Here is a 27146-nt window from a genome sequence, read left to right as displayed (position 1 = left end):
CCGTCAAGTAGATGTTCCAGATATTTAATACCTTTATTCTTCCAGTATGTAAAGTTTATCATTTTATTATTTTGTAGGATATCAGGGTTATTCCAGATAGGTGTACGACTGCATGGGATAAGGGATGACTTTGTCATTTTGAGGAACTCCCACCATGCTGTCAGAGTAGAACTAATGTTGATATATTTGAAGCATGTATGCCGTTTTATATTTGAGCTTATAAACGGCAGATCTGAAATCATGATATTATTGCACATTTCCTGTTCTATATCTAACCAAGGCTCATCTAAAAGACTATTTTTTATCCATTTAGAGATGTATTGTAGCCTATTTGCTAAGTAATAGTTATGGAAGTTAGGCAGATCTAATCCTCCCCTGTCTTTAGTCTTCTGTATTGTCTTTAAGCTAATACGTGGGGGTTTATCTTTCCAAAGAAATCTAGAAATGGCAGAGTCTAGAGATTTAAACCAGTCAGATGATGGTTTATTGGGGACCATTGAAAATAAATAATTAATTCTAGGTAGGACCATCATTTTTATTGAAGCTACCCTACCCATAAGTGTGATTGGAAGCGATTTCCATCTTTCAAGGTCCTCTTCTATCCTGTTTAAAAGTGGGGCATGGTTAAGTTTAAGTAAATCTGTTAATTTATTCGACACAGTAATACCTAAATATTTAATATTTCCTGATTGCATTTGTAAATTTAGGGAGTTTTCGAGAGAGCAATTAATTGACAGTACCGTAGATTTAGACCAGTTTAACGAGTAATCTGATACTTTGGAGAAAGATTCTAGTATTCTAATTACTTGTAAAAGAGAATTATTTGAATGCTGGAGATAAAGTAATACATCATCCGCGTACAGACTAATCTTGTGCTCTATTTTCATGCATTTTATACCTTTTACAGCTTTTGTTTGTCTGATAGTTGCTGCTAGAGGTTCTATAAAGATGGCAAAAAGTGATGGAGAAAGAGGGCATCCTTGCCTGGTGCCCCTCTGTAGACAAAAACTGGAAGAAATTTGATTATTTGTCCTGACACAGGCTGTTGGATGTTGGATGCTGTTAAATTTGTGTCCTTTCTGCAGTCTGTCTGAAAATGTTTTTCATGTTTTTATGGACTGCACAAGACTAAAGACCGTTTTTAGCCTTTTAACAAATGTTTTTTAGTCTTTTTGGCACAGTTTTTGCTACTTCTTTATTTATTGGAGGAGTGTGTCAAAATAAAAGTAATAACGCAACGGCTAGACTTTTAAACTTTTTAATCAGTGAGGCAAAGATGGCCGTTTATTTGTCCCGTAGAGACAGACTGCAGGGAGGACCTCACCTTGATGCTGTGGCTCTGTGGAAGTGCAACGTAAAAGCCAGAATTAGGCTGGAGTTTCACTTCCACAGAGCCATGCGGAACATGGAGGATTTTATGCAGTTGTGGGGTTTTAAAAAGATTTTATGTGAAGTGTCTGAAAGAGGAGAACTTCAATTTAACAAGCTCCTGATTTAAGTATTTTATGTAAATGACACTTGTTTTTAACTAAATTGTTTAACTTTTTTGTTAATAAGGTTTTGTTATTAACAAAAGTACACTGCTCCTAACAAGTCTGTGATGTATTTAGGTGCTAAGCCATTCAGGGATTTATAGACTAACAGAAGGATTTTGAAGTTTATTCTCTGAGATACAGGGAGCCATGGAAAGACTTTAGAACTGGGGTTATGTGCTCTACTTTCTTAGTCACAGTTAGTGAGGACGCGGGCAGCAGCGGTCTGGATCAGCTGCAGCTGTCTCATTAACTTTTTAGGCAGACCTGTGAAAACACTGTTGCAGTAATCAACTCGACTAAAAATAAACGTATGGATTAGTTTTTCCAGATCCTGCTGAGACATTAGTCCTTTAATCCTGGAAATGTTGTTCAGGTGATAGAATGGCTAACCTTGTAATTGTCTTTAGATGCTTTTGGAGGTTTAGGTCTGACTCCATCACTACTCCCAGATTTCGGGCCTGATCAGTGATTTCTAGCTGAAGCAACTGAAGCGACTGAAGCGACTGAAGCTGTGTGCTAACTTTTGATCTCTCCTCTATTTGTCCAAAGATTATTACTTCAGTTTTGGTTTTACTCAATTGAAGAAATTTTGGCACATCCATGCATTAGTGGGAACATTGGTATAGGTTTTGTGTTATTTTCCAGTTACAGTGCGTTATAGCAAGTTTGATTTCTAGAACAGGTTTAGCTTTATATGAAGACATACATGTTCAAGTGATAAAAATAATTTTTGATCATAAAAGGATTTATGATTAAACAATGAAACAATTGTGAAAAAAGTCAAACTGATTAGTTAATTTTCATGAATGTCTTGTTATTGTTTTTTGTAATTTCAGCTCACTTACTGGACAATTACAGTTATAACAACAAGGATAAAAACACAGATGTTAAAACAATAGAAACGTTTTGGTTACATGAGCAATTCATTTTATTACAAAAGTAAAAAAAAAAAAAAAAAAAAAAAACAGAAAGAAAATTGAAATCGGGAAGTTTAAATTGAAGTGGGGCTAGACTGAATCGTTAAATCTGTGCACATCACTCACCTGTCGAGGATAAACATTCACAAAAAAATTTTAAGACAAAACTAAAACTCATCACCTGGGGTGTGCTTTGGTGGCGCAGTGGTTAGCACGCACAACCCATGTACAGAGGCCTCAGTCCTCGACGTGGCCGACCCAGGTTCGACACCGACCTGTGGTCCTTTGCTGCATGTCTCTCCCCTCTCTTGTACCCCCTTTCCTGTCAGCCTACTGTATGAAAAATGAGCCACTAGAGCCATAAAATCTCACAAAAAAAAATTTGCAACTAGAGAAATGCTGAAACTAGCAAGTGAAGTCTGTTGCCTTGATAACAAGCAAACAGCTGTACAGTTTGAACAAGTAGGTCTTCATTTTTAATATTAGATAGACTTTTCTTTGTAGGACATGCTTTGTCCCGATTCCCAAGAATCAGTGACTGTAGTTTTATAAAAAAAAAAAAAAACTTTTTTCACAAACCAGATCAATTTGTTTTTTTTATTTGTTTATTTGGCAGAAACTGTATCTGTACATGGCTAATAATGAACACGTAAAAAACAAAATCTTTATTGGTCATTGCAATTGTACAGGGGCGACTGTGGATTGATGGGTTGAATACTTGCTTTCCCTTTCCACGTGTCGATGTGCCCCTGGGCCAGGCACTTAACCCCAAATTGCCTACTGAGCTGTGTCTCGGTGTATTGGGAGTGTTGGCCTAGTGGTTAGAGCAGTGTGCTTGCACTCAGAGAAGGATGCAAGTACCCGGTTTGATCCCCAGTGCCTGCACTTTGGGTTCCTGAGCAAGACTGTTAGAAATGTGGCGTATGAGAAGAATGTAGAAATGGGATGAACGAGTGAAACGTCGGTCCTGGGAGTGTCATGCACACCTAGACAGTCTGGGACACAAGGTCATCAGATAACACCCAAGTGGTGACACGTTATTTTACTGACGACATGTTAGGAAGTGTACAGCCCTTGCATGGGCGTGTACCTAGACTTCTTTATAATGCTTAAGAAATGATCAGTCGGGGCTCTTCCTACTTTCATTGCTGTTGCATCGTGTTCGATCAGGAGACTTTGCTAGATTAAACCAGTTAAAGTTCAGATTTCTGTTTCTTGCGTCGTAAATTGGAAAACACATAAAGTACAAGTTGGGTCACCCTAGGGGTAAAGAGCTGGGGCAACCCAAGGTGTTTCACCACCGACAGGGTGTGGTAGCTTTAACAAATTGGTCTTTCTTAAATCTATAATTAGAAATAAATATAAGCATATTAATGGTGGTTTACAAATCCCAACTAATATATTAGAGTTCCTACATTTAACCCCCCCCCCCCCCCCTCAAACTACCATCTAAATCATACAGGACACTGACTAAAATAGATGATTCAATATCTCTTCCTATTATGAAATGGGAAAAGCATTTATCAGTCACCTTTGAACAAAACTTCTGGGCTCAGATATGTCTAAGAACTTTCAAATTGACTAGAAACACCAACTTACAACTAATACAATACAAAATCCTTCACAGAGTACACTACACAGGACAAAGATTATTCAAGATGGGTTTGGCACAATCTAATATCTGTCCACACTGCATAGTCAATCATCCTGATAATTATATTCATGCCTTATAGTTATGCACACCAGTCCAGAGGTTCTGGACACAGATATGTAAGGACTTATCAAAGTGCCTGAGCTGTAAAATTACACCTTCCCCATCAGTTTGCTTGCTCGGTAATTTTGAGGAAAGTCCTCTGGAAAAAGAAATAGTTTACATGGTTCTCACTGCATTATGTATCGCAAAGAAAACTATCCTCATGAATTGGAAAAGTAAAGAAAATCTCAGTATCAATCAGTATAGAGATCTTTTGTTGGATTATATTAATCTTGAGACAGCATCTGCATCCACATCTGATTGGTCTCTTTGGGCTCCTCTGATCAACACCATCACTTAGTGGAATAGGGGCGGTGGGTTGCTTCCTGCAGGGCGCAGTGGCTGGATGGAGTGGTTCCTGGGGCTCTGGGGGCACTTGGAGTGGGGCGCCTGGTGGATCTGACTCCAGGGTCTGTTGCCCCCATCTGGGAAGGGCTTGGGAGGCCTACGGGCGGCCTACAGCAACCGCTTGCGGCGCTCTTGGGGAGCTGCGTGGTGACAGACGTGGGTTACTGACCTGGTAGCTGTGCTGCCGCTGGGTGGGGCCGGGGGGGTGTGGGGGCCTGGGGTCCCTGGGGCGTGCCGTCCTCGGGCGGGGCCTCGGGGGTTCCGGTTCCGGGGGGTGTGCCGCTTTTGGTGTGGGCCGGTGCGTGCCCGGGTGTCCGCCCCTGCACGGGGCCTCTGGTGCGCTGGGGGGCCTCAGGGCCTGTTGAGCTGGTAGGGGGGCATGGTCATTAACATCTCAGGGCAGATGCTCTTCTCCTTCATTGGATGGGCACTCTGCTAGTGGGGGGAGGGGGAAGGAGGTGGAGTAGGGACTTACCCAGCCTGGATGTCTACTGTCGAATGTATGGTGAGTTGTTTGAATGTTAGTGTTGGGGAGGGATTAAATCTACGGGTGGGGGGGTGGGGGGATGGACGATCTGGTGGGCTTGTGTCCGGCCCCCTGTCCGAGTCCTGGTCTGTGTCGTCTCCCGGTGCGGGTTTCGCTTGGGGGGTGGGGTTTGGGATGGCTCGTGCGGGCTGGCTGGCCAGGGTCCTCCCCTCTTATTTATTTATTTATTTACTTTTTTTGGGGGGGGGGTAAAGCCAGTAGGCTTGGTGGGTGGGCTGGGGGGGTTGAGGTGTTGGTCCTGGTGGGTGGTTGGCTGGGCCCTGCGGCCTCTCCCTGGCCCCCGGGCTACGGTGGTGCCGCTGGCGAGGCCCCCTTCTCTGGGTGGGGCTTTCAGGGAGTGGGGGTGCCTATTGGAGTCAGTAGGGGAGCTGGCTCCCTGGGATGGTTTCCCAGTCCTTTGCTCCCCATCCCCGGACTCCTCCCTCTGCCTGCTCCATCACGCCGCCACACATGTAGGTCCCTGGGGAGGGGGCGTTACTGGAAGTTGCCACTTTCTGGTGATGTCCCTCTCTCCAATTTTATCATGCATCTTAGACACTTTCACTCCAAACAATTTCACAACCCACACTCATGTATGCCATGGTATGGGGGGGTGGGGGGAAGACGTCTGGGGGGGGGCTTATGTTGTGTGAGCCTCACCTCGGACGGCTCCCTTCACCTCCTCTCGCACTTAGACATTGAGGGTTCTGGGCAGTTGCCTGGAGAGCTTCCTTCCGGAGGGGGGGTGGGCTGTGCCGTGCACCCTCTTCGGCGCTCCCAGTTTTTAAACACATTTGAGAACAACATGCAACAACACAACATCTGAGCGGGCGTAGGGAGGATCGGGGTCTTTTGCACACCCCCTTTCTCCAATGGCGGCAAGGAGTCTGGGGCCTGGAGGTGCGGGCCACTGTGTCCGGGGTCTTGGCGGGGGGCTGCTATGGGTAGTCAGCGGCTTGCCAGGTCTGGGGCTTATGCCTCCACTCCCCCCAGGAGGGGTGGGGGGCAGGGGTGGCTAGGGTAAGGTGGGGGAGGGAGGGGGTTTATTAGGTATTTAGGGGGTATGGGGGGTTCTGGCTGGGTGGCTCGTACGGGTCGTGTTGTCCCCCCATCTTTGGGGGGCCCGGCCCGGGGGCCGTCTGGTCCGGGGGCGGGGCCGGGGGTCGGCACAAGCAGTCGTGCCCACCCCCCCCCTCTTGTCAGTGTTGGATGCGAGTGTTATGTGGGAATGTGTGTACAGCGTCTTTTTTTTAATCTGTGTGTGGTGAGTGGGGCACTAGGGAGGGATGGTGTGAATGAGTTTTCCTTTTTTTCTTTGTTTTTTCCAGGTATGGGTGTGGTCCGCTCCCTCTCCCAAGAACATCTCAAATCTCCGCTAGGTGCCCCCAGATGTAGCAGGCCCCAGATACAATCTGCGTTCTAATCATGAAGCTGGTCCTTGTGAACCTGTAACAAAACCAAAGGTGCAAATGCCATTGTTTCAGACTCACAATGCTGCTGGACAGGTGCAGACAGTCACGTACAACCCTTTATCATGTGCTGATGGTGTTTTGTTGAGAGACAGGCTTCCTGACCCGAGGAAGGGGGCGCACACCTGGATCAGAGAATTCCTGAAGATTTTTCCTGAAGACTTTTATGTATTGGCTATTGGTGATGTGAGAACTGTCTTATCAGCATATCTGGAACCGCATGAGGTACATGCAGTTAAAGTTTCTGCTAGAACGGAGGACCTGGGAGTGGCTGCCCCTTTGGCTCCGGTAGCACAACAACTTTGGGGTACCCTTAGAATGTTTTATGCAGTGAGGACGGATTCTGACCTTTTAAATGGCACAAAGTGTCATGCAGGTGAGGCAGCTGAAGCATATGTGAACAGAATGTTGAAAGTATGGGAAGAGCAGACGGCATCTTGCCCGTTATTAGGCACGCTGCAGAAGCTGTTCAAACAGGCTATGATAAAAGGTCAATCAGGTGCTGTTAAAGATGACATGGACAGAGTGGTGGCAAGTGAGGCTATGCCTTTAGATCAATGGATGGCTACTTTAGTACATCATCTGGATAGAGATGACAAGAATGTGAAACAGACTAGCAGTGATTTATAAAAGTTACAGCAACAACTCTTAACCTCTCAGCTGCAGGAGCTGAGAGACAGACAAAATGAGAAGAAAAAGGAGGGTAAGGAGGCAAAAGCTCAGATGGTTGCTGCCCCGACACCTGTGTTTGGCTCAGATCAGTTTGTGGTGCCCTGTCCTCCAGATGTCCCGTGTCAGATGTACCAAAGGTCTCCACAAGTAACCTTCCCCAGCAGAGGTACTAACCGGTTCAGACCTACCAGAAGGGGGGATTTTAGAGGCCCCAGAATCTGGCGGAACAACAATGTTTTCATGTGCTGGAATTCTGGTCAGCCAGGACATCTTGAAAGGGACTGTCCTACTATTTCTTGGGGCTCTGGGCGGCAGCAGCACACCATTAACCCGCCTCAACAAACGCATGTACTAACTACCCCCCCCCCCCCAACAACCATCTTATGGACATCAGGCCCCCAACTACAATCAGATGCCACAATACTAGTGGGGCCGGGGTTCCATCCCATAGGTAGATTTAGAGGAATTTCCGGCTCCAGTTTTAGACATTTTGATTCCAGGAAAAAACTACCCTTTTATGCTTGACACTGGTGCACGTTATAGTACTCTGAACTTTGATCTCCCGACCTCTGGTAAATACACTGATGTGATGGGATTTTCTGGTAACACCCAGAAATGTTATTTTTCCAAACCAGTTGAATGTGTGCTTCCTTTTGATGAATCCAGCATGATTTTTCTGCATGAGTTTCTGATCCAAAAACAATGTCCACTAAACTTGTTGGCACGTGACTTGATTGCTGTGTTAGGGGCCACTGTTGTTTGCTCTTTCTCTTATACAGATGTGATTTTCCCAAATGGCAAGATTGTTAGAACTCAGAACGCTGACACAAACCAGTTGAGCCAGACCCCAGTTTTTGAAGAACAAAATGCTTGTGTGTGGTGGGGAAATGTTTTAAATCCTGCAGACAACTCTTTGTTAGACGTTGTGAAACGCTGGGATGTTTGGATAACTTCTCTTCGTTCTTACTCTCTTCCAGCAGACCCCTTCATGTTACACTGAACTATTTACGATCCCCAGAACAGGTGCATGACATTGACAGATATCAGGACACATGGGACATGGTGCTAAAACTTTTGCAGGACAAATACCACTCTGACGAGTTGTGGGTGAGTTACTCCGATATTTATATCGGGCCACAAGGGGTTGCTGCTGCGGCATGTGAAAATTACCAGAGGAGTTACAAATGCTGTATCAGTTATCTGCGGACATGCATCCCCATTTCACCCTGAAGGTTGCAAATGGACAACAGGCAAAGAACTTGGGTCCCATGGTCAAAAAAGCTGTTGAAACCAATGATTGGCAACAAGTGCAAGGTACTCCTCTCATGGAGTAACACCTACTCCATAAAACACCTACAAACTCATTTATGAGGGGAGGTTACATCTCAATTTGGAGATGGTGAGGAGAAGCAGAACACACAGGAGAGAGAACACTGATTCCGATCACTCCAGTTGCAAAACCCGGTAAACAAAGCTATCGCCTGGTTCATGACTTGAGGAAAATAAACTCAGGACTAAAATCCACTCATTATGACACTCCTAACCTGTACACGATGCTCTCAAATCTGGAGCAGGACTTCAAATGGTTTACTGTGATGGACCTCTGTAAAGCATTTTTGTGTTCCGATTCATGGAGGCTGCCAGAAGCTGTTTGCATTTAACTTTGAGGGTCAGCAGTACACCTACACCAGGCCACCGCAGGGTTTGACAGACAGCCCTTCACTTTTCAATCATGTTTTGCAGGAACTAATGAAAAAATTTCATCATCCTCTGTTGGACAGGTGCTGTCTCCTGCAATACGTGGATGATATCCTTATCGCAGGCCCTACTGAGAAGGAGGTCAGTCAGCTAAGTGCAGATTTCCTCATCTGGTTAGATTCCACAGGTTTCAAGGTCTCGAAAGATAAGCTTCAACTCTGCCGCCCCAGAGTTGTTTTTCTTGGCAGAATTATTTCAGCCGCCGGTGTGGGGATAACAGAGAGTCACAAACAAAGCATTCTCACACATCCTAAACCACACTCGGTGTGGGATGATGGAGAGATGATGTGTTTTTTTGGGCATGGCAAACTACAGCAAAAACTATGTGCCTGAATACACTGAGCTTGTAGCTCCCATGCAAAAACTTCTCACAGCTACAGGTCACGACCATTTGGCAGCGCCATTACTTTGGACGGATGAGGCAGAACAGGCGTTCATTCTTCTGAAGCAACATCTGAATGAAGCTTCGGAGTTGGCATCCCCTGATTTAACAAAGATGTTTGAGCTGGATGTGAAGGAGGAAAATGTATTTGTTTCCTCAGTTTTGTGGCAACCTGGCTCAATGGGGAGAAGGGTTTTGTGTTATTACAGCACAAAGTTGGAACCAGTGGAGAAGGGACATCCGACTTGCACCAGGGCTCTGTGTGCAATTGCTAAGGCGTTAAAGGGAACGTCACACATCACTCGTGGCCAGGATATCAGGGTTCACACTAACCATGCTGTTGACAGTTATATTTCTAGCAAAAGGTTTATTCTAGGTAAACAACGCACATGCAAACTCCAGGACATTTTGCTCCTACCTAATGTATTTTACATAGGGACTGAAACTAACATGGCTGCCCCCACGTCTGACCATTTCCCCCATATCTGTGAAGCACTGGTAAGGGATGAAATTAACGTTTTTCCTTTCGTTTTGACTGAACCCATTCCAGGTGTCCTTGACGTCTTTACTGATGGACACAGCCATGCTACCCCATCAGGGGGTATTGTTGCCTCTTATGCTGTTGTCCACGCCTCTTTCAGACCATATCCTGTTACTGGCCACACTTGGCACACCTTGGAGGCCAAAGTCATACCATCCCCTGCCTCGGCTCAATTGGCCGAGATAATTGCTGTAACCCGTGCCTGCGAACTGCATGAAGGTAAAAAATTTAACATTTACACTGATTTGGCCTATGCGGTTAAGACGGTGCATGTTGACTTGAAACATTGGTTAAGAATGGATTTTTTAACCACGACAGGGAAACCTGTTAAATACATTGACCAAATGCTGCGTTTGAAAGAAGCTTCGACAAAACCTGAACAGGTGAGCATTATTAAATGCATTGCTCACCAGACTGCCGCTTCTAAAATTGTTCTGGGAAACAATGCTGCTGATGCAGCCGCGAAGGCAGTGGCTGGTTTTAAGAAAGCTGTAAAAGCCACAACACAGCTGATTAAGTCCCCCATAGCTACACAGGAGACAGGACTGGTGGAAATCATTGACATGCAAAAAAAACTGCTGCACCTGAGGAGACACAGGCATGGATTGAGAAGGGAGCAACACAGAACAAAGAAACTGGTGAGTGGAGGTCACGTGATGGGAGACTTGTGGCCTCCTCAGCGCTTTTGTTACTACTTTGTGAGGAAGCACATCACAAGGGCCACCAATCCAGTCACAAGCTCATTGGACTGATAGGTCAGAAATAGTGGCACCCTTTTCTCACTCATGTTTGTAAATATTTTGTAAATACGTGTTCCATTTGCTCTCAATATAACCCAAAACAAACGTTGAAAGTTGGGATGGGAGCATTTCCTGTCCCCAGCAAACCTTGGCAAGAAATTGTTGTTGATTTTGTTGACATGGGGAAGGAGAGCAGGGTGAAAGGATGTAGATATTTGCTTATTTGTGTTGACACTTTCACCAGGTGGGTTGAAGCTATCCCCACCAAAACAGAGTCTGCCCAAGAAGTCATTAATTGGCTAATTAAAAGATTTAAAGATTTGTGCTGACACTGAGATGACATGGCTGGCGGCGCTGCCCTTAGTGATGTTCTCAATTAGATCATCACCCACTGACTGCATGGGATTGTCTCCCCATGAACTTTTGACAGGAACGACTATGCCATGTCCTTTTACTTCTTCTCTCCAGTCAGGCTGTGAGCCTAGTCTAGATTTACAGAGGGAGGAACTAACATTATGTGCAACAATTGCAGTCTGCTGTAAAGTTTTTGTCTCACAACACACAGGAGGCCTTAACCGGAGAACCAAAAGGGGTGGCTCCGGAGCAGATTGCCCCTGGGGAGTGGATATACAGAAAGGTGTTCCACAGATCTTGGAAAGACCCCAGGTGGATTGGACCTTTTAAAGTAGTAAGCTCAACCACTTACAGTGTGAAAGTCTGGCTGAACGAAGCTCAGACCAAGGTAAGCAGATCTTAGCACAAATCTCACTGTAGAAAGGGCATCCCATCCTCAGAAAGGACCCTCAGAGAAATCAGGAAGCACCTGAGGGCCATTGGGGAAGACATTGATGAATGAAAATGTTGCTTTACGGCAATAAAAAGATAGTGGCACGGTTGTTCAGTTTGATCTTAATCTTTGCTATTTCCGATTTAATCTGGGCTAATCAAGTAGATGGTATAATCTCCCATGTAGTCGCTTCTGTGCCGATTGTGCATAAAGCAAACCAGGACGCTCCCCTGAAGAGATCTATTGTTCCCTGTATAAAATATTACGGGGGTTTGGAGTTAAATTACACCTTAGGAAGTTCAGTAACTTTCCAAATTGATCTTTGTGATGTTATTAATTGTGGTAAGAATCCTGTATCCTGGATGAATTATGACATCTACATGTGTCATTTCCGGTATGGTGCTCCTACAGGACAAGGTATATGGTGTCCCAGGTGGATAGATGTGGGCTAGAATACTGGCCCGACGGGATATACAGCACAACAATCAGGTTATTTAAAACAAATTCAGGAACAGAACATTGGATTGGTGAGGGGGCACCTGACCATGACTTCAGTTGATGGAACAAACAAGGGCGTTAATCCATTGCTACTTCGTGTGACAGACCTTCGGAAAAATGTGTACTACTGTGGTAAACATTATCTCAATAACTGTCAGAAGAGAGGGGATAAGGGTTTTTACCTTGTCCTGGGAGTTAATGCCTCGAGCATAGATGCCAAGGGGCTTTTACGTTTTAACTTGTTGGATTTGCCTAGCTCTAACACTCAACCTGTGAAACCTGAACAGGTGAGTCTGGTACAGGTTTTTGACAGCTCCAGAATTTCGTACCCACAGCATTTACAAATAGCGACAGGGTATTCTCAGGAGAATACCTGGCTTTCATTAGTTTGGGATGCAGCATTAAAGGCTAAAAAGGGGAGCTGTGTTGTTTGTGCACAGGCCAGACCAAATTTAATTCTCACTGGGACTGCTTTTGAATACACTACTAATGGTTCCAGCTCAGCAACAAATAAAAGTGATATTACTTGCATAGGGCTGGGCAACGATTAAAATATTTAATCGCGATTAATCGCACTGATTAATCGCGATTAATCGCATTGTATTTACAAACTCCAAGAATGAATTCAAAAGTAGTGTAAAGAGCACTTTTATTTTAATGTTCTGCTGCCATATGAACAAAAGTGTTGTAACATTTGTAGCACTTATCAGTAACACATATTTAGTGTAAAGCTCAACTTAAACATGTAAAACAAAAAATAGCAATAATAATAAATTAAAGCTTATTGCCACTGACAGGGAATTCTCTTTATGGGGAAAAAATCTACCAAAAACAGGCAATTTCTGAGGTAACAGCAGGGAGCAGCATTACCATTTTATGTTCAATACCAAAGTTTAACTTGGCAGTGGTTACAACTAACTTGTTTCTGTCATATTCCATGCTGGAAGAACTTTAAACTGAAATGCTTGCTAACTCGATATGCTTGCGTTTATTTGACGTTGACACGCGGTTTTTTGTTGTTGCTTTCTCGCGCGCATATAGTGAATGGCAGGGGGAAAACAGGCAAAAATACATGGATACTTTGAAACGAGAAGCGACTTCACCGACGGCGTCGATGCAGACCCCCCCCGCTCCGCTCCGCACAAAACTTGTTCCGGCCGCCAACTCACCGCCTCGCCTCGCCTAAGCTCGCTCGCGGTACCTGCGGGAAACACCGCCTTCCGCATGTCAGCTGTGTTTTTTTCCGGCCAGCACCTTTCTTCCTCTTTGAATCTGAGGCTGGGCTGACAGCGAGGTTATTGGCGCATTATCGCCACCTACTGTTCTGATTCAAACCCCTACACCGCAGCAACAGACCTTCACAAAATAAAAGCATGTGACCAACATGCGTTAACGCGCGTTAAAGAAAATATCGCCGTTAATAGTCTAATGAGTTAACGCGAAATTAACGCGTTAACTTGCCCAGCCCTATACTTGCATGCTTCAGGTTATGTCTTATAATAATTTGGACTCTGATTGTGCTGGTTGGGATTTGATTTTGACAAAACACCACGCCCCCCATCTTCCAACCAACCATGTTAACTAAGGTGACCTGTTTTAATAACGGTAATGCTGCCGCTGGTTATGTCTTGATAGGCCGATTATCTATTAAATACTGTGTGAACACTTATGATTTGACTGGCGATGTCACTGCTGGTAAGTTACAGGTAAACAGGGCTGATGTTTGGTGGTATTGTGGGGGTAACATCCTACGGGGGTGGCTCCCTGCTAACTGGAGGGGTAGATGTGCCCTAATTTCCCTACTCTCTCCTATACAAGTCATACCTGAAGCTGATTGGCCCACTTCCTCAGGGGGAGTTTTTCATAATCATGTCCGCAAACGGTCTGTGGGACCTTTTGCCAATTCCCCTGTGTGGATTGATGCTATAGGGATCCCTCGTGGAGTACCTTATGAATACAAACTGGCTGATCAAATTGCATCTGGTTTTGAATCTATATTCATTTGGATCACCCCAAATAAAAATGTTGATCGGATAAACTATATACATTACAATGTTCAGCGCTTGTCCAACTTCACTCGTGATGGATTTGAAGCAGTACATAGCCAACTTTCTGCCATCTCCCTAGTGGCTTATCAAAATAGGTTGGCTTTGGATATGATTCTAGCAAAAGAAAGGGGGGGGCATGTAGTATTATTGGAGATGGTTGTTGTTCTTTTATCCCAAATAACACAGTTCCCGGAGGATCCCTGTCAAGGGCCATAAAAGGATTGCAATCTTTGTCAAATGAATTAAAATCTTATTCCGGGATTGAGGATAAATTTACCAATGTGGCTGAAAAGTGGTTTGGAAAATGGGGAAGCTATTTCGTGAGTATACTCTCTTCTTCTATGATTGTTATTGCCATGTTTGCTGTTTGTGCTTGTTGTTGTGTTCAATGCCTCTGGGCAATTTTCTTTAGGTGTGTCGACAAAGCTGTGGGATCCCAAGCAGCGAGAGGTTGGGGTGTCCCGCTTGCCTATCAAACGTCGATGATACAGGCACCGGCTCCTTTGTGGGATGGAGCCGATGAGGGGGAGGTTGTAATCCAGCTTCTAAAACCTACGGACAATGATGTCTGACCTAAGAGGAAAAAACACCTTCCCTCAAGATATCCTTTACAATGATTTTATGATTTTCACAATTTAGGGATTAAATCAACAAAAAGTTAAAAGCTATTCTTTCAAAGCAATAAAATACATAAGTAATAAAAAAAGAGTTTATGTTTAGTACTATTTGATTAGATGGAAATAAGTTAGAATCATTAATGTAGTAGCAAAAAGTTTTATCTTAGGGCCCTTATATTTGGCCATACCTGAATGTTAGAATTGTTTATTGAGTGATAATTATTCCTCTTCAAGAAGGTGACCCTGACAGGTTGGAGGTGAAAGGAAGAAACTGAGGTGGATGAAGATGACAGCGTTTAGGGTCTACAGTGACTGACTGACATGATGTTTAGACAGAACTTTCTGCTGTGCTTAGGTCTAGTGTTTTCCTCTGCCTTTCTTAATAACTGCACATATAGGTTAATAAGGGTTAGCTTGTCAAACAACACTACACTACACTACCCAGGAGGCTACCAGAGAGATGGCGTTTCCGTCCTTGGTGGGGGGAGGATGGAATCCATGTGCTAGCTGGATGGAGTCTCCTGATCATATATAGGTTTTTGTATGGGGTAACAGGGTTGAATGATTGATTTGTCTAAAACAGGGACAGCCTGGATGCTGACGTTCCACGAGTCTGGATGGGTTTTTGGTGATGTGTCATTTAGGCACATCATCAGGGGGATTGTTAGAAATGTGGCGTATGAGTAGAATGTAGAAATGGGATGAACGAGTGGAACGTCGGTCCTGGGAGCGTCATGCACACCTAGACAGTCTGGGACACAAGGCTGGGACACAAGGTCATCAGATAGCACCCAAGTGGTGACACATTATTTTACTGACGACATGTTAGGAAGTGTACAGCCCTTGCATGGGCGTGTACCTAGACTTCTTTATAATGCTTAAGAAATTATCAGTGGTGGCTCTTGCTACTTTCATTGCTGTTGCATCGTGTTCGATCAGGAGCCTGTCAGCGCTGATGTGTCTGTAAACATTTCTCTGACTTTGCTAGATTAAACCAGTTAAAGTTCAGATTTCTGTTTCTTGTGTCGTAAATTGGAAAACACTTTAAAGTACAAGTGGAGTCACCCTAGGGGTAAAGAGCTGGGGCAACCCAAGGTGTTTCACCACCGACAGGGTGTGGTAGCTTTAACAAGACCCTTAACCCCAGATTGCCGCACATGGCAGCCCACTGCTCCCCAAGGGGATGGGTTAAAAGGAGAGAACAGATTTCGTTGTAATGTATGTTTCAATGACAATAAAGATGATATTACTATTATTACATTCCAGTGAAATTTGTCTTCTGCATTTAACCCATACTTTAGGGAGTAGTTGGCAGCTTTTACAGCAACTGCAGAGCAATCTGAGATCAAGGGTCTTGCTCAGGGAGCCACGGTGGCAGTCTGTGGGGATCGAACCTGCAGCCTTCTCTGAACGCAAGCACACTGCTGTGTTATGGCCTCTATATTATATTAAGTAAACATTTAATTTTAGAACCTTCTAGTAGTCAAATTGAATTAATACTTTTAACAAGTTTCAACACAAAGTACTATTTAGACCAACAGTACTGTGCTTATATAGCTCCCTCACACCCCTTTCAAACCATCTGTCTTCTTTGTCCAAAATGTGAACATTTTGATCCTCAAAAGAGTGTCCTTTGTCCTTAAGGTGTAGGTGGACAGCAGAGTCTTGTCCTGAGGAGGTAGCTCTCCTGTGTTGAGCCATGCGTCTGTGGAGAGCTTGTTTGGTTAAACAGAGGAGGAGGCCTTAGGTTCCAACTCTCAAAAACGTACAATACAGCTATAGGATTAATTCCGGCCAATCATCACCTTAACTCTCACCCTCATTCGGGTGATCTAAACATTGCTCCTTTAACCCAAGCCAATAACAACCCTAACAACTCCTCTTTACAGAGGAGTGGACCAGTTTCAGTTCAATCTGCTAGCTTAACGGCTTTAACGACCGCCCATTAAGATAAGATAAGATAGTCTTTATTGATCTCACAATGGAGAAATTCACTCGTCACATCGGCTCATACAAGAAGGTGCAGAGTAGGGAAGGTGCATTCAGTTATATACAGTGAATCTTCATATATACAATGGATCAGAAAGAATACCAAAAAATACAAAAAGGAAATAGGAATGGGCATATGATGTCTCATTTACATTCTTAGTGGTCTATATATATATATATATATATATATATATATATATATATATATATATATATATATATATATATATATATATATATATATATATATATAAACATATCTATATACTTAAATATATACATATATCTATGCGCCTACATACATACGCACCTACGCGTATGTACGTGCATATACATTGTATACATTTGTACATACATACACATACATACATACATGTGGGCTGACTTATGTTAGCAGCAGAAGTCACTACATCAGGATTATTGCACGGGTTGTAGGACAGTGTGTTTACTAAGGGGTGGAGCTGTTTCGGTTGAATCTGCATGTTATCTAAGCCATTACAAGGCCTTTGTTTGGCCGTAGTATAAAGCTTGGTGCTCCACATTACTCCAGACTTTTTGAATTGAGAAAGCTTCCTGGAGAGGAAGAGAAACGTCTTGTACTACGGAAAACAAGTCCAGTTGCTTTGTTTTTTACTTTTTTTTGGAATGACCATGACGACTGAGAATCTTCACCAGCATACCATTTCAATGGATTGAGGAATAGCTAATATGGTCCAGAACACTAACATGAAGCCCTCTCTAACTGTTGAGAAAAGTTGCATGGGCTGAAGACTGAAGAGAAAAATGTTTGTGGACTGTTGAAAACGAAAATAAATTTTGGATCTAGAAGCCTGTGATGGTATTTTAATTATATCCAGGAAATGTTTGAGTTAGAAAAGAGACTGTTTTTACTCTGGATAATATTCCATTTCCCCACCTCCTGAAGAATGTAAATAAAGTTAGTGAAACTTTCCCCATGTATAGCTTTGTATTCTTGAAGTGCAAAGCTATCCAAAGCTATTCGGTGTTTGGAAATACAGTCACTCTAAAACAAATCAATCCTTACTCTCTTTTTAACCACAGTATTTTGAACAGTCTAGAAGTAAAATCAGTGTACCTAAGAGTGAAAAACGCATTTTATTATGTTTAACATTCAAAGTAAAAACAGTTGAAAGCAAGTTCACTCGAGAACATCATGGATAAAATTCATTACAACCATTCAGACGTGTAAAACAATCACTCCTGGTATGAACACAGCACTCGCTTCTGTTTACAGAACTACTGAGTACAAATCCCAAAGAAAGAAATCTTCTCTGAGATATATATATATATATATATATATATATATATATATATATATATATATATATATATATATATATATATATATATATATATATGCATTTCATATATTTGCCTCCCACAAAAGTACCAGCTTGACTGAACATAAACTGTACATGAACAACATAATAGGAACGTTTCATGTATTTAAAGCCATAAAGGATCTTCTTGATCATACAAATCATCTAAATTCACAACAATTCACAGAAGTAAGAAATACATAATGTGAAAAAAGAAAAAAAAACAAAGTGATTGTTAATGTAAAGAAACTAAACTGGATACTCCATGTTCCTGATATTTTCCTGAAATATTAAATGAGACTGTCTAAAACATAATTTTTCAGATATTAGTAAGGATTACGCAAGTTCAAGTTAAAAATTTTAACTGTGGGTTTCCCTCCTGAACAACTATAAATGTGAAACTTATTACTCATTTTAATTTAAACTTCTCATTTTTGAACTTTTAAACATCCACTTCATTTAGTAATTAGTTTCTGCTTTAAATTAGCAGTGTAGCATGGAATTTGTAACATCATACTGTCAGCAACAATCTAAATGCAGCCAGCTTGTTCTTCAGCACTAAACAAATATTCTAAATCTTCCTAATAAAATCTTTAAAAAACCCAATCAACAGAAAACAATTATGACAAAACTAGTGGCATTTAATATAGCATCAAATTCAAAAACAGTTTTCGAAATGTTTCAGAAATTATTCAGAAAGCTTTACATGTATCTGTCATTTACGGAAAGAAATGACAGGACAGATTTATGAGTATAATACAGTACAGGTAGCTGTAAAGGCAAATATGTGAAAGAAAATGTGCTTTCATGTCGTTTCAGTAAAAAAACAAACACTAGAAGTTCTTGGGCAGATTTAAAGCAGGTTGACAAAACTGTAAAAAACCCAAAACTCCAGAACTATTCAGAACATTAAGAAGTTTATCTTCACTTGTATTTCTATTCTGTTATAGACTGCTGAAAAGAATTAAAGAAACACTTTTAATCATGGTGTAATATCAAGTCAGTTAAACTTGTAGAATATTGATCTGGTCAGTTCAGTAACAGAGGACGTTGTTAATCAGTGTCGGCTGTTCTGGTCTTCATGAAAATTAACAACAGCTGCCCTAAAGGGGCAACAATGGCACAAACGGTTGAGGCACTGAAGGCCACGGACATTTTTTTCTACTCTTTCTGTTTTGACAACTTGCAGTAGTTTGACCAGCGTCAGAGTGCCTAGTGGTAGCATGGACCCTACACAGGTCACACAGGCAGTCCAACTCCACCAGGATGGCAGACCAATGCATGCTGTTTCCAGGAGTCTCCAGAGCATGGTCCAGAGGATGGATTTCATGGAGGAGATTCCAGAGAAATGCTCTGGACAGGGCCGTTGGAAGCCCTTAAGCCATCAGCAGGACTCGTATCTGACCTGGTCAGGATCTGGTATTACATACCCCAGGACACCATCTATCATGTCATTAGGGGCCTGACCAGACGTTGTCAAGCATGCATACAAGCATGTAGGCTCCGTACTAGCTACTGAGGACCATTTGGAGTTGCAGTAATGCCATCAGCAGATTGGACCAGACTGCTGCAATGTTTCAGGTTTACTTTCTCTGTGACTTGGGAAAAACTCCTCTGGGGATTGATCATTATCATTTTCAAAGATGTTGTGTCCTTAAATTTCTCACACATTCCTCATTTCGTATCAGGATGGATATCCAGAAGGATTTTTTTCCAATTGAGATATGATGTGTTTTTAAAAGTGTTTCTGTATTTTTTTTGAGCAGTATTAAATCTAAAAATCAAGATGTGAAGCAATGACTGATGCTGATTCAACAGCCAAATTTACTATGCTGTCACACCATTTTTTGTCCATATTTTACTTTTTGTACTGTCCCAAAATATTGGGTTTAAACTTCTTAAAATGGTTGAAAAGAGGAATATTTTAGTTCCACTGGAATATATGTGTTAACTTGAGCAGTTGTATACCTTTTGTTTTAAGTGCAGTCTCCTGCAGCTGCTGCAGTAAGGTCAGCACAGGAAGTCCATCTTGAGGACAGAACTGCTACATTATAAACTGATTTGTGAAAAGTTGGACAGCAAAAGGAAGAAAACACTAATTTTTTTTGCATGTTAGAGAAATATGAACAACTTTCCAATGTTGCCTCACAACAAGGAAGGCAAAAAGGAAAAGAGCTTTTTCAGAAGAATCCTAGTCCACGAAGATTAAAAAACTTCACAGAGGGTGGAGTTTGATGAACATCAGTAATCAAAGCATTTCATGATGCTGTCTCTGTCAAATTTGAAGTTCAGGAAAGCCTTGGAGGAAAACAAGTGCTCAAAGTCTTTGTGTTCAGCTGTTAAATGGCAACTGGAACTGCTTGGAGACGTGTCTGTAGGAACAAAGGAGATTATTTTTATTTAATATTTGAAAACATAAACACCACCATCATTTTATGGAATTAAATACATTAACTGATATAGTTGGTAGTAAATTTAACCCATATCAGTGTTTCTTTATCAGTTCTCTAAGCACTAGGTCTTTAACGTCCAAGCTATTCACGCCAACAAGTGAACTTTTCGCAATATAATATCCTGCCATCCATGCAGTCCTTTGCAACTGTGATGATGTCAAACTATTGCTGTAGTTAGGATCAATGTATGCATGAAGGAATCCATACAGAATATCAGATTAAAAGGTGCAGAGTGCAAGTTCAGCAAAACTGCACACTAGAACCACACACTTTGCAGATCCAGACTGCAAAAGTCTATCGACCTCCATCAAGTGCTAATAGTTAATAGTTTATTTGCATAATACAAATAGGTTTAACTTCAGCATTTCTAGCCAAAGCTAATTTGCTACGCTTATCCTTAGCAGAGCTTAGATATCATAAAAAAAACAAATAATTCAAATGCAAAACTGAGATAAATAACAATTCTCGCTTGGACCCAATAGCGCCTTTGGTTTATTTCTCCCTTTTACCAATTTGCGCTCATATTTTGTCTCAACATAATATCATCTTGACCCTTCCTACATCCATTCTTCACCTGTAAAAAATCCATTTCATACCCATGCATCTCAAACAAAGCATATCAACTTTTTTGTAGTAAAGTGGGCTTGGATAAATGGTCACACAAATACTCCAACCAGTTGTGTGATTTTGGTTCTGAACCTTGTTGGTTCTTACAAAATATGATAGATTATGACCCCATATCTAACCATAAGCTTGTGAATTTCAGGGAAGGACCATTTCCTCCACCTATTTAACATTCCCTTCACATCTGCATAACCACAACGCCCACCTGGTTTAAATAATTAGATATGAGGATTTGACCCAATCAGAAACAGCGTGAATAGAAGTATAGTATTCAGACTAAACTGGAGCACATTGAAATGTCCCTTAAATCTTGTATTTGAGTACTAGATAAAGAGGCGTGGAGAATTTTGCTCTGTTTAGGGTAAAGCAGGGTTGCCCATGTCCAGTCCTAGACAGCTACTGTCCAGCAAGTTTTGAATGCACCCTTCATCAAATTGCTGAATTCCCTCATCAACATGTCTTCAGTGGCATCTAGTGGCAAAAAGTATGAAAAGCAGCTGAAATAAACAATTTGATATGAGCTGCTTCATTATGATTTCCCACTGTGGTTGAATGTAACAACTATAACTTATATTGGATCATCAATGTGGTGCTTTGTAATTATATATTATAACACTGCAAAAGGGAATTAAAAGTAATTAAGACTTTCTTGAAATGAGTGTATATGTACTTGATTTGAGTAGGTAAATAAGATGACGAAAATGTTACATACTTTTAGTTCCCTTTTTGCAGTGAAATATTTTGATGAATGAAATGTTCATTTTTTATGTACAAACCACGTACTTTAGGTATTATTTTTACAAACCAGGATGAGATTAAAGGCTGGTTCACATGGCAGGATTTTAAAATAGTCGGCCGATTTTTAAAGCCTGAGAGACGCCACACGTAACGATAAAAAATATTAGCTAAAACAAGTTTGTTTGTACAGTGTGTGGTGTCCAGTCAGACGACAAGCTCAACACACCACACTAACAGATTTCCTTCGGGATCCTTCAGATATCAAACGAGAAATCTTACGAATCCTCTCAAGATTAAACGTGAGTTCAGAGTAAATTAACATGGACGACCAGAAAGAATAATGCCGATAGTCTGTGGACTAATTTTAACGGAGAAAAAGACATAAAAACAAAAGGCACTTGTTAAAAGAGTGGAGACAGCATGAACAGTGGGCTCTATGTTTGCTGCACTATGATACAGAGGGGAGCTGTTTTTTTTTTGTCTCAGGGTTTTCCTCACCTCGCTTTGTGATTGGCTACACGTCACGTCGACAAGCTGCGCGCTTGTTTGATTACCAGGAGTCTGCATTCGGCCATGCAGACTCCTGGTCTGAGCAATAGTCTCTCCTCATATTGGACCCACAAACTTGTGAGCTTCTGCTGCTGTCTTTGCTTTGTATCATATAAATCTAACCAACTCACTCCTCAAACTCACCTCACCCTAACAGCTCATGGTCATAACAGCCCAGTTACTACATCCTGGGGTGATTTCAACACTCTTATTCTATGTTTGAAGCGTTTAGTAACCCATGAGACAGAAAGCAGTGGTTCTTAACCCTGCTCCTCAGACCCAGGATGTTTACCTTAAGCCATACAAGTCATTTGAATGAATGCGTTAACAGGAATAAGCAGAAGTGGATGGTAGTGCAATCATTAAAATCAGCTGTAAAGGAGCAAGACATACAAGACAGTGACCTCAAGGACCAATGGGACAAAGAGCAGGCAGACTAAAAATATGGTTAGAACCAGGCTTTAGGCTTTATACAGCATACCTCTTTCAAACATCTCCTGTAGTCTTCTGGGTTGAGGCCGTTTTTCTTCTTTCTGTTAAAAACATAAAGAAAGGTTTTAAAAATGGGAGTCATTTTATGCTCAGTCATACAAGTTTTGTTTTTGTAAACTCATTATAAAAAGAAGAGTTTAAACACATTTAACAGGATGGAAAAGAATAACTGAACCTGTGTGAAAACACATGTACTGTAGCAGTATTGCAATGGTCACCAGCATGTTACTAGCTCAGTACAGGCAAATATTCTCTGTCATCAGGGACTGCTAGGCTTTCCTTATCAAATCATATTTCAACATTCTAAGGCCTGAGCGCATGTCAGACGTTTCTGTGATTGATCAACAAAACAGTCCTGGAAGTAGAAAGCCTTTAGGATTTGCAGCCTGATATACAGTACACCATTTTAAAATTCATTCATCCACAGAAATATAACCTTAGAGACAGCGATGTTTTAAAGCACAAAAGAACAGGTCCACAAAGACAGAGCATCGGGGCAAACACCTTCAGCAAAGTCATAATATCCATCACTTAACATAAAGTCAGAAGACAGTAAGACAAGTAAAGAAACTTTGGTGTATTTTTGACCAGAATATAATGTGACCACATATTGTCACATTATACCCACAAAGATAAATATATATTATATGTGCTTTATGTTTAGGGTCGTTGTCCAGCTGGAAGGTGAACCTCCACCCCAGCCTCAAGTGTTTTGCAGACTCCAACAGGTTTTCTTCCTAGATTGCGCTGTATTCGGCTCATCCATCTTCTAATCAACTCTGACCATCTTCCCTGTCCCTGCTGAAGAAAACCACCCCAGAGCATGATGCTGCCGCCACCATATTTGACATTGAGGATGGTGTGTTCAGAGTGATGTGCAGTTTTAGTTTTCCGCCACACATAGCGCTTCCCATTTTGGCTTAAAAGTTATATTTTGGTCTTATCTGACAAAAGTCCCTTCTCCCACCTTTGCTGTGTCTCCAACAACTGCTAACAGAACTTCTTATTGTTTTCTTTTAGCAGCAGCTTTCTTCTTGCCACTCTTCCATAAAGACCACATTTGTGCAGTGCACAACTAATAGATGTCCTGTGGACAGATTCCCCCACCTGAGCGGTGGATCTCTGCAGTTCATCCAGAGTCACCATGGGCCACTTGGCTGCCTCTCTGATCAGTACTCTCCTTGTTCAGCCTGGAAGTTTAGGTGGACAACCTTGTCTTGATAGCTTTACAGTTGTGTCATACTCCATTTACGGATGATGGATTGAACAGTGCTCCGAGAGATGTTAAAAGCGTGGGAAATCTTTTTATAGCCTGCTATAAAATTCTCCACAACATTATCCCTGACTTGTCTGGTGTGTTCCTTAGACTTCATGAAGCTGTTTGCTCCCCAATATTCACAACCAACATCTGAGGCCACCACAGAGCAGCTGTATTTTTACTGAGATTAGATAACACACAGGTGGACTCTATTCAGTCATTAGTGATCATCAGGCAACTTCTCAAGGCAATTTGTTGCACTCAGAGAAAAGGGGGCTAAATGCTTTTGCACACCACACTTTTCAGTTTTTATTTATAAGAAATGTTTTAAATCATGTATAATTTTTTTTCTACTTCACAACTGTATACCACTTTGTGTTGGTCTTTCAAATAAGACTCCAATAAAATATATTTATGTTTGTGGTTGCAATGTGACACAATATGGAAAGACTGAAGGGGTATGAATACTTTTGCAAGCCGCTGTCCGTCCATCCGTCCGTTCCTTCTTCACCTCTGGAATTTTATTAAAATTAGAAATATTCTGTCCAGAAGTGATGCTGAAAAACTAGTCCATGCATTTGTTACTTCAAGGCTAGACTTTGGTAATTCTTTACTATCAGGAATCTCATGACTTGAAACTTGCTTCTTTAAATGTAAATTGCCTGAGTAATTCAGTTAAAAGTAGTATGGTGTTACCTAAAAAACAGATGGATAGAATGCAGGTTACATTTTTTACATGAAACACACATGTCAAGGCAAGAACATAATCAATTTAAAAGATTTGGTTATCAAAATTCTTTCTCTAGCTCTTGCAAAAATAGCCACAGAAGAGGGGTTGCTATCCTGATTTCCAACTCTTTTTGTTATTTGATACAATAATATAAGAAAGTGAAGGAATTCCGGTTTCTGAATCACTCTCTGGATACAACAAGCCTAAGAAGACAAAAATCCCATAAATCGAGAGAGCTCAAATTGTTTATCAAAGAGATTGGCCTTTGTGATGTCTGGAGAGATTTACATGGTCAAGTAAAAGACCACTCACAACTCAGCCACTAATCTTGTGCAATCCAGAATAGATTACTTTTTGCTAAATGCTACAGATAGACATAAGGTTCAAGATTGCTTAATAGGAACAGGTGATATATCAGACCATAATATGATTTATTTAACTATGTGTCTCAGTAACAGACCACAAAACTCGTTATGGAGAATTAATATCAGCATTTTGAATAGTAAAAAGGTAATAAAGGAGATCCAACAAGATATAAGTGAATGTATCAGTGACAACAACGATGGGCAAGTTGATCCAACGATTGTGTGAGACACAGTTAAAGCAATAATGAGAGGGAAACTAATCTCAAGACAAAGTTATTTAAAGAAGTTGAAGAGAATAAAGTTAGAGAAACAACAACAAACTAATCCAAATATGGAATTGGCAAATCAGATAAAAGAAATCAAAGGACAAATAGATAACATTCTCAATGAGGATTTAGAAAAGAGGTTTAGATTAACAAAATCTTTTTATGAATCAGGTCCAAAAAAAACCCAAACATTATTAGTTAGACACATTAGAGCACAACATATAACTAAATCAATAAACAAGATTAGAGACCCCATAACTAACAAAATAAAATATATGAGCCTTAGGATATGCGTAAGATTTTTAGGGACCATTATGAAACCTTGTACTCTCAGTCAGAGCCTGTTGATGAAGCTGATATTGATCAATACCTATCCGTTCTGGATCTCCCCTTCATAGGATCATTTCAGAATGGATAGTTAACTCCCCCAATTACAAGGAAAGAGCTGGACTCTGCAATTAATAGATTGAAAAATTACAAATGTCCGGGTAGAGATAAATTCCAGAGTGAATGGTACAACATTTTTAAAGACGTCCTTGCACCAGTCTTGCTGGAGTCCCTAAATTGGACTGTTGGCAAAACTGTAATACCACCATCATGGATAGAAACTGTGATTTCAGTTCTCCCCAAAGAAAGCAAAAATAAAGAACGTTGTGAATCGCGTTTCCCAAATTCTATTTTAAACATAGATAAATAATTGGAATGGTTTACATCCATAATTTCAAAGAGGATTGATAGTTTTCTCCCAGAGTTAATAGATGGAGATCAGACTGGGTTTCTAAAAGGAAAGCAGACACAGGATGGCTTTCCTTAGATAGGAAACATTTTGACCAATGTGTATGATTTTAATGAATTTGACTTTGTAAAGTGCCTTGAAATGACATTTGTTGTGAATTGGCGCTATGTCATATAAAGCTTTAAATATTAACCGTGTCTGTCAGAAATCCCTGAGGTGAGGCAGCGGCTTCCTTTGGCTGCTCTGGCCGCTCCAGGCAACTCGATCAATGCTCTCACGCCTTCACCGCTGGTCGCAGCGAGGAACTCCATGCCTAATAAAGCCCATCAAATTATTTCGCTTGCGGATAAGATCTTTTTTTATTAATGTGTTCTCCTAGCTCCCATCATGGCTGAGGTAAAAAATCTAAAATAAAGCTTTAATTTACAACTAGATGTGCCTGAAATCCACCAGGGAAGGCAGCTGGTGGCTTGGCGAGCGTTGGCCTCTCCAAGGCAAGCAGGAGCAGGGTGAGGTCTGACAGCTGAAGCAGCGATGAGAGTGAGCCTGAGAATAATTAAATCATTTCACTGCGGTTACATTTTTTTATTAACGTGTCCTTACCCCACCATGGCTGAGACAAAAGATATCATATAAAAGGTGTAAATATTAATATTTAGTCATAGAGTTAATTAAAGAATACAAGATAGACCGGTCTGTCCCTGGCACCTACAGCGGCTCGCCGCTGTCACCAGTGCCCACAGTCTGAGTCCTGAAAAATCAACCCAATAAATATTGTTTCACTGCAGTCAAAATCTTTTTTTAGTAACGTATTCTCCTCGCCTCTGCAATGACTGAGACAAATGTTCTGATATAAAGGTGTAAATATTAACTCTGTCACTGAAAACAGCCGGAGGAAGGAGCGGTTCGCCCGGTAACCTGCAGCAAAACTGTCCAGCACACAGTTTCAAAGCAGACAGAGTCCAGACAGGCTCTGCTTTATTTTATCATTATATGTGTGATCCAGATATTTCTC

The 27146-nt window shown here is 41.5% G+C and overlaps 1 protein-coding gene across 4 annotated transcripts in view; it reads right to left on the bottom strand.

Moving 5' to 3' along the window:
- The window catches only part of dcp2 (decapping mRNA 2), a 128516-nt gene that overhangs the window by 85711 nt on the left and 15659 nt on the right, over positions 1–27146 (bottom strand). For 3 of the 4 annotated variants that reach the window (XM_012858596.3, XM_036133577.1, XM_012858597.3), the window contains 2 exons: positions 22766–22817; positions 19777–20292 (listed from right to left, as the gene is read on the bottom strand). In XM_012858596.3, coding sequence (XP_012714050.1) covers positions 20162–20292; positions 22766–22817 — 183 coding nt within the window. In that variant the 3' untranslated portion in view covers positions 19777–20161. Of the gene's footprint in view, positions 1–19776; positions 20293–22765; positions 22818–27146 lie in introns of those variants that run through there. The other variant, XM_036133578.1, reaches the window with a different exon arrangement.

The sequence above is a fragment of the Fundulus heteroclitus genome, unplaced genomic scaffold, assembly GCF_011125445.2.
Source record: "Fundulus heteroclitus isolate FHET01 unplaced genomic scaffold, MU-UCD_Fhet_4.1 scaffold_64, whole genome shotgun sequence".
Lineage (NCBI taxonomy): Eukaryota > Metazoa > Chordata > Actinopteri > Cyprinodontiformes > Fundulidae > Fundulus > Fundulus heteroclitus.
This window is presented reverse-complemented; position numbering and strand designations above follow the sequence as displayed.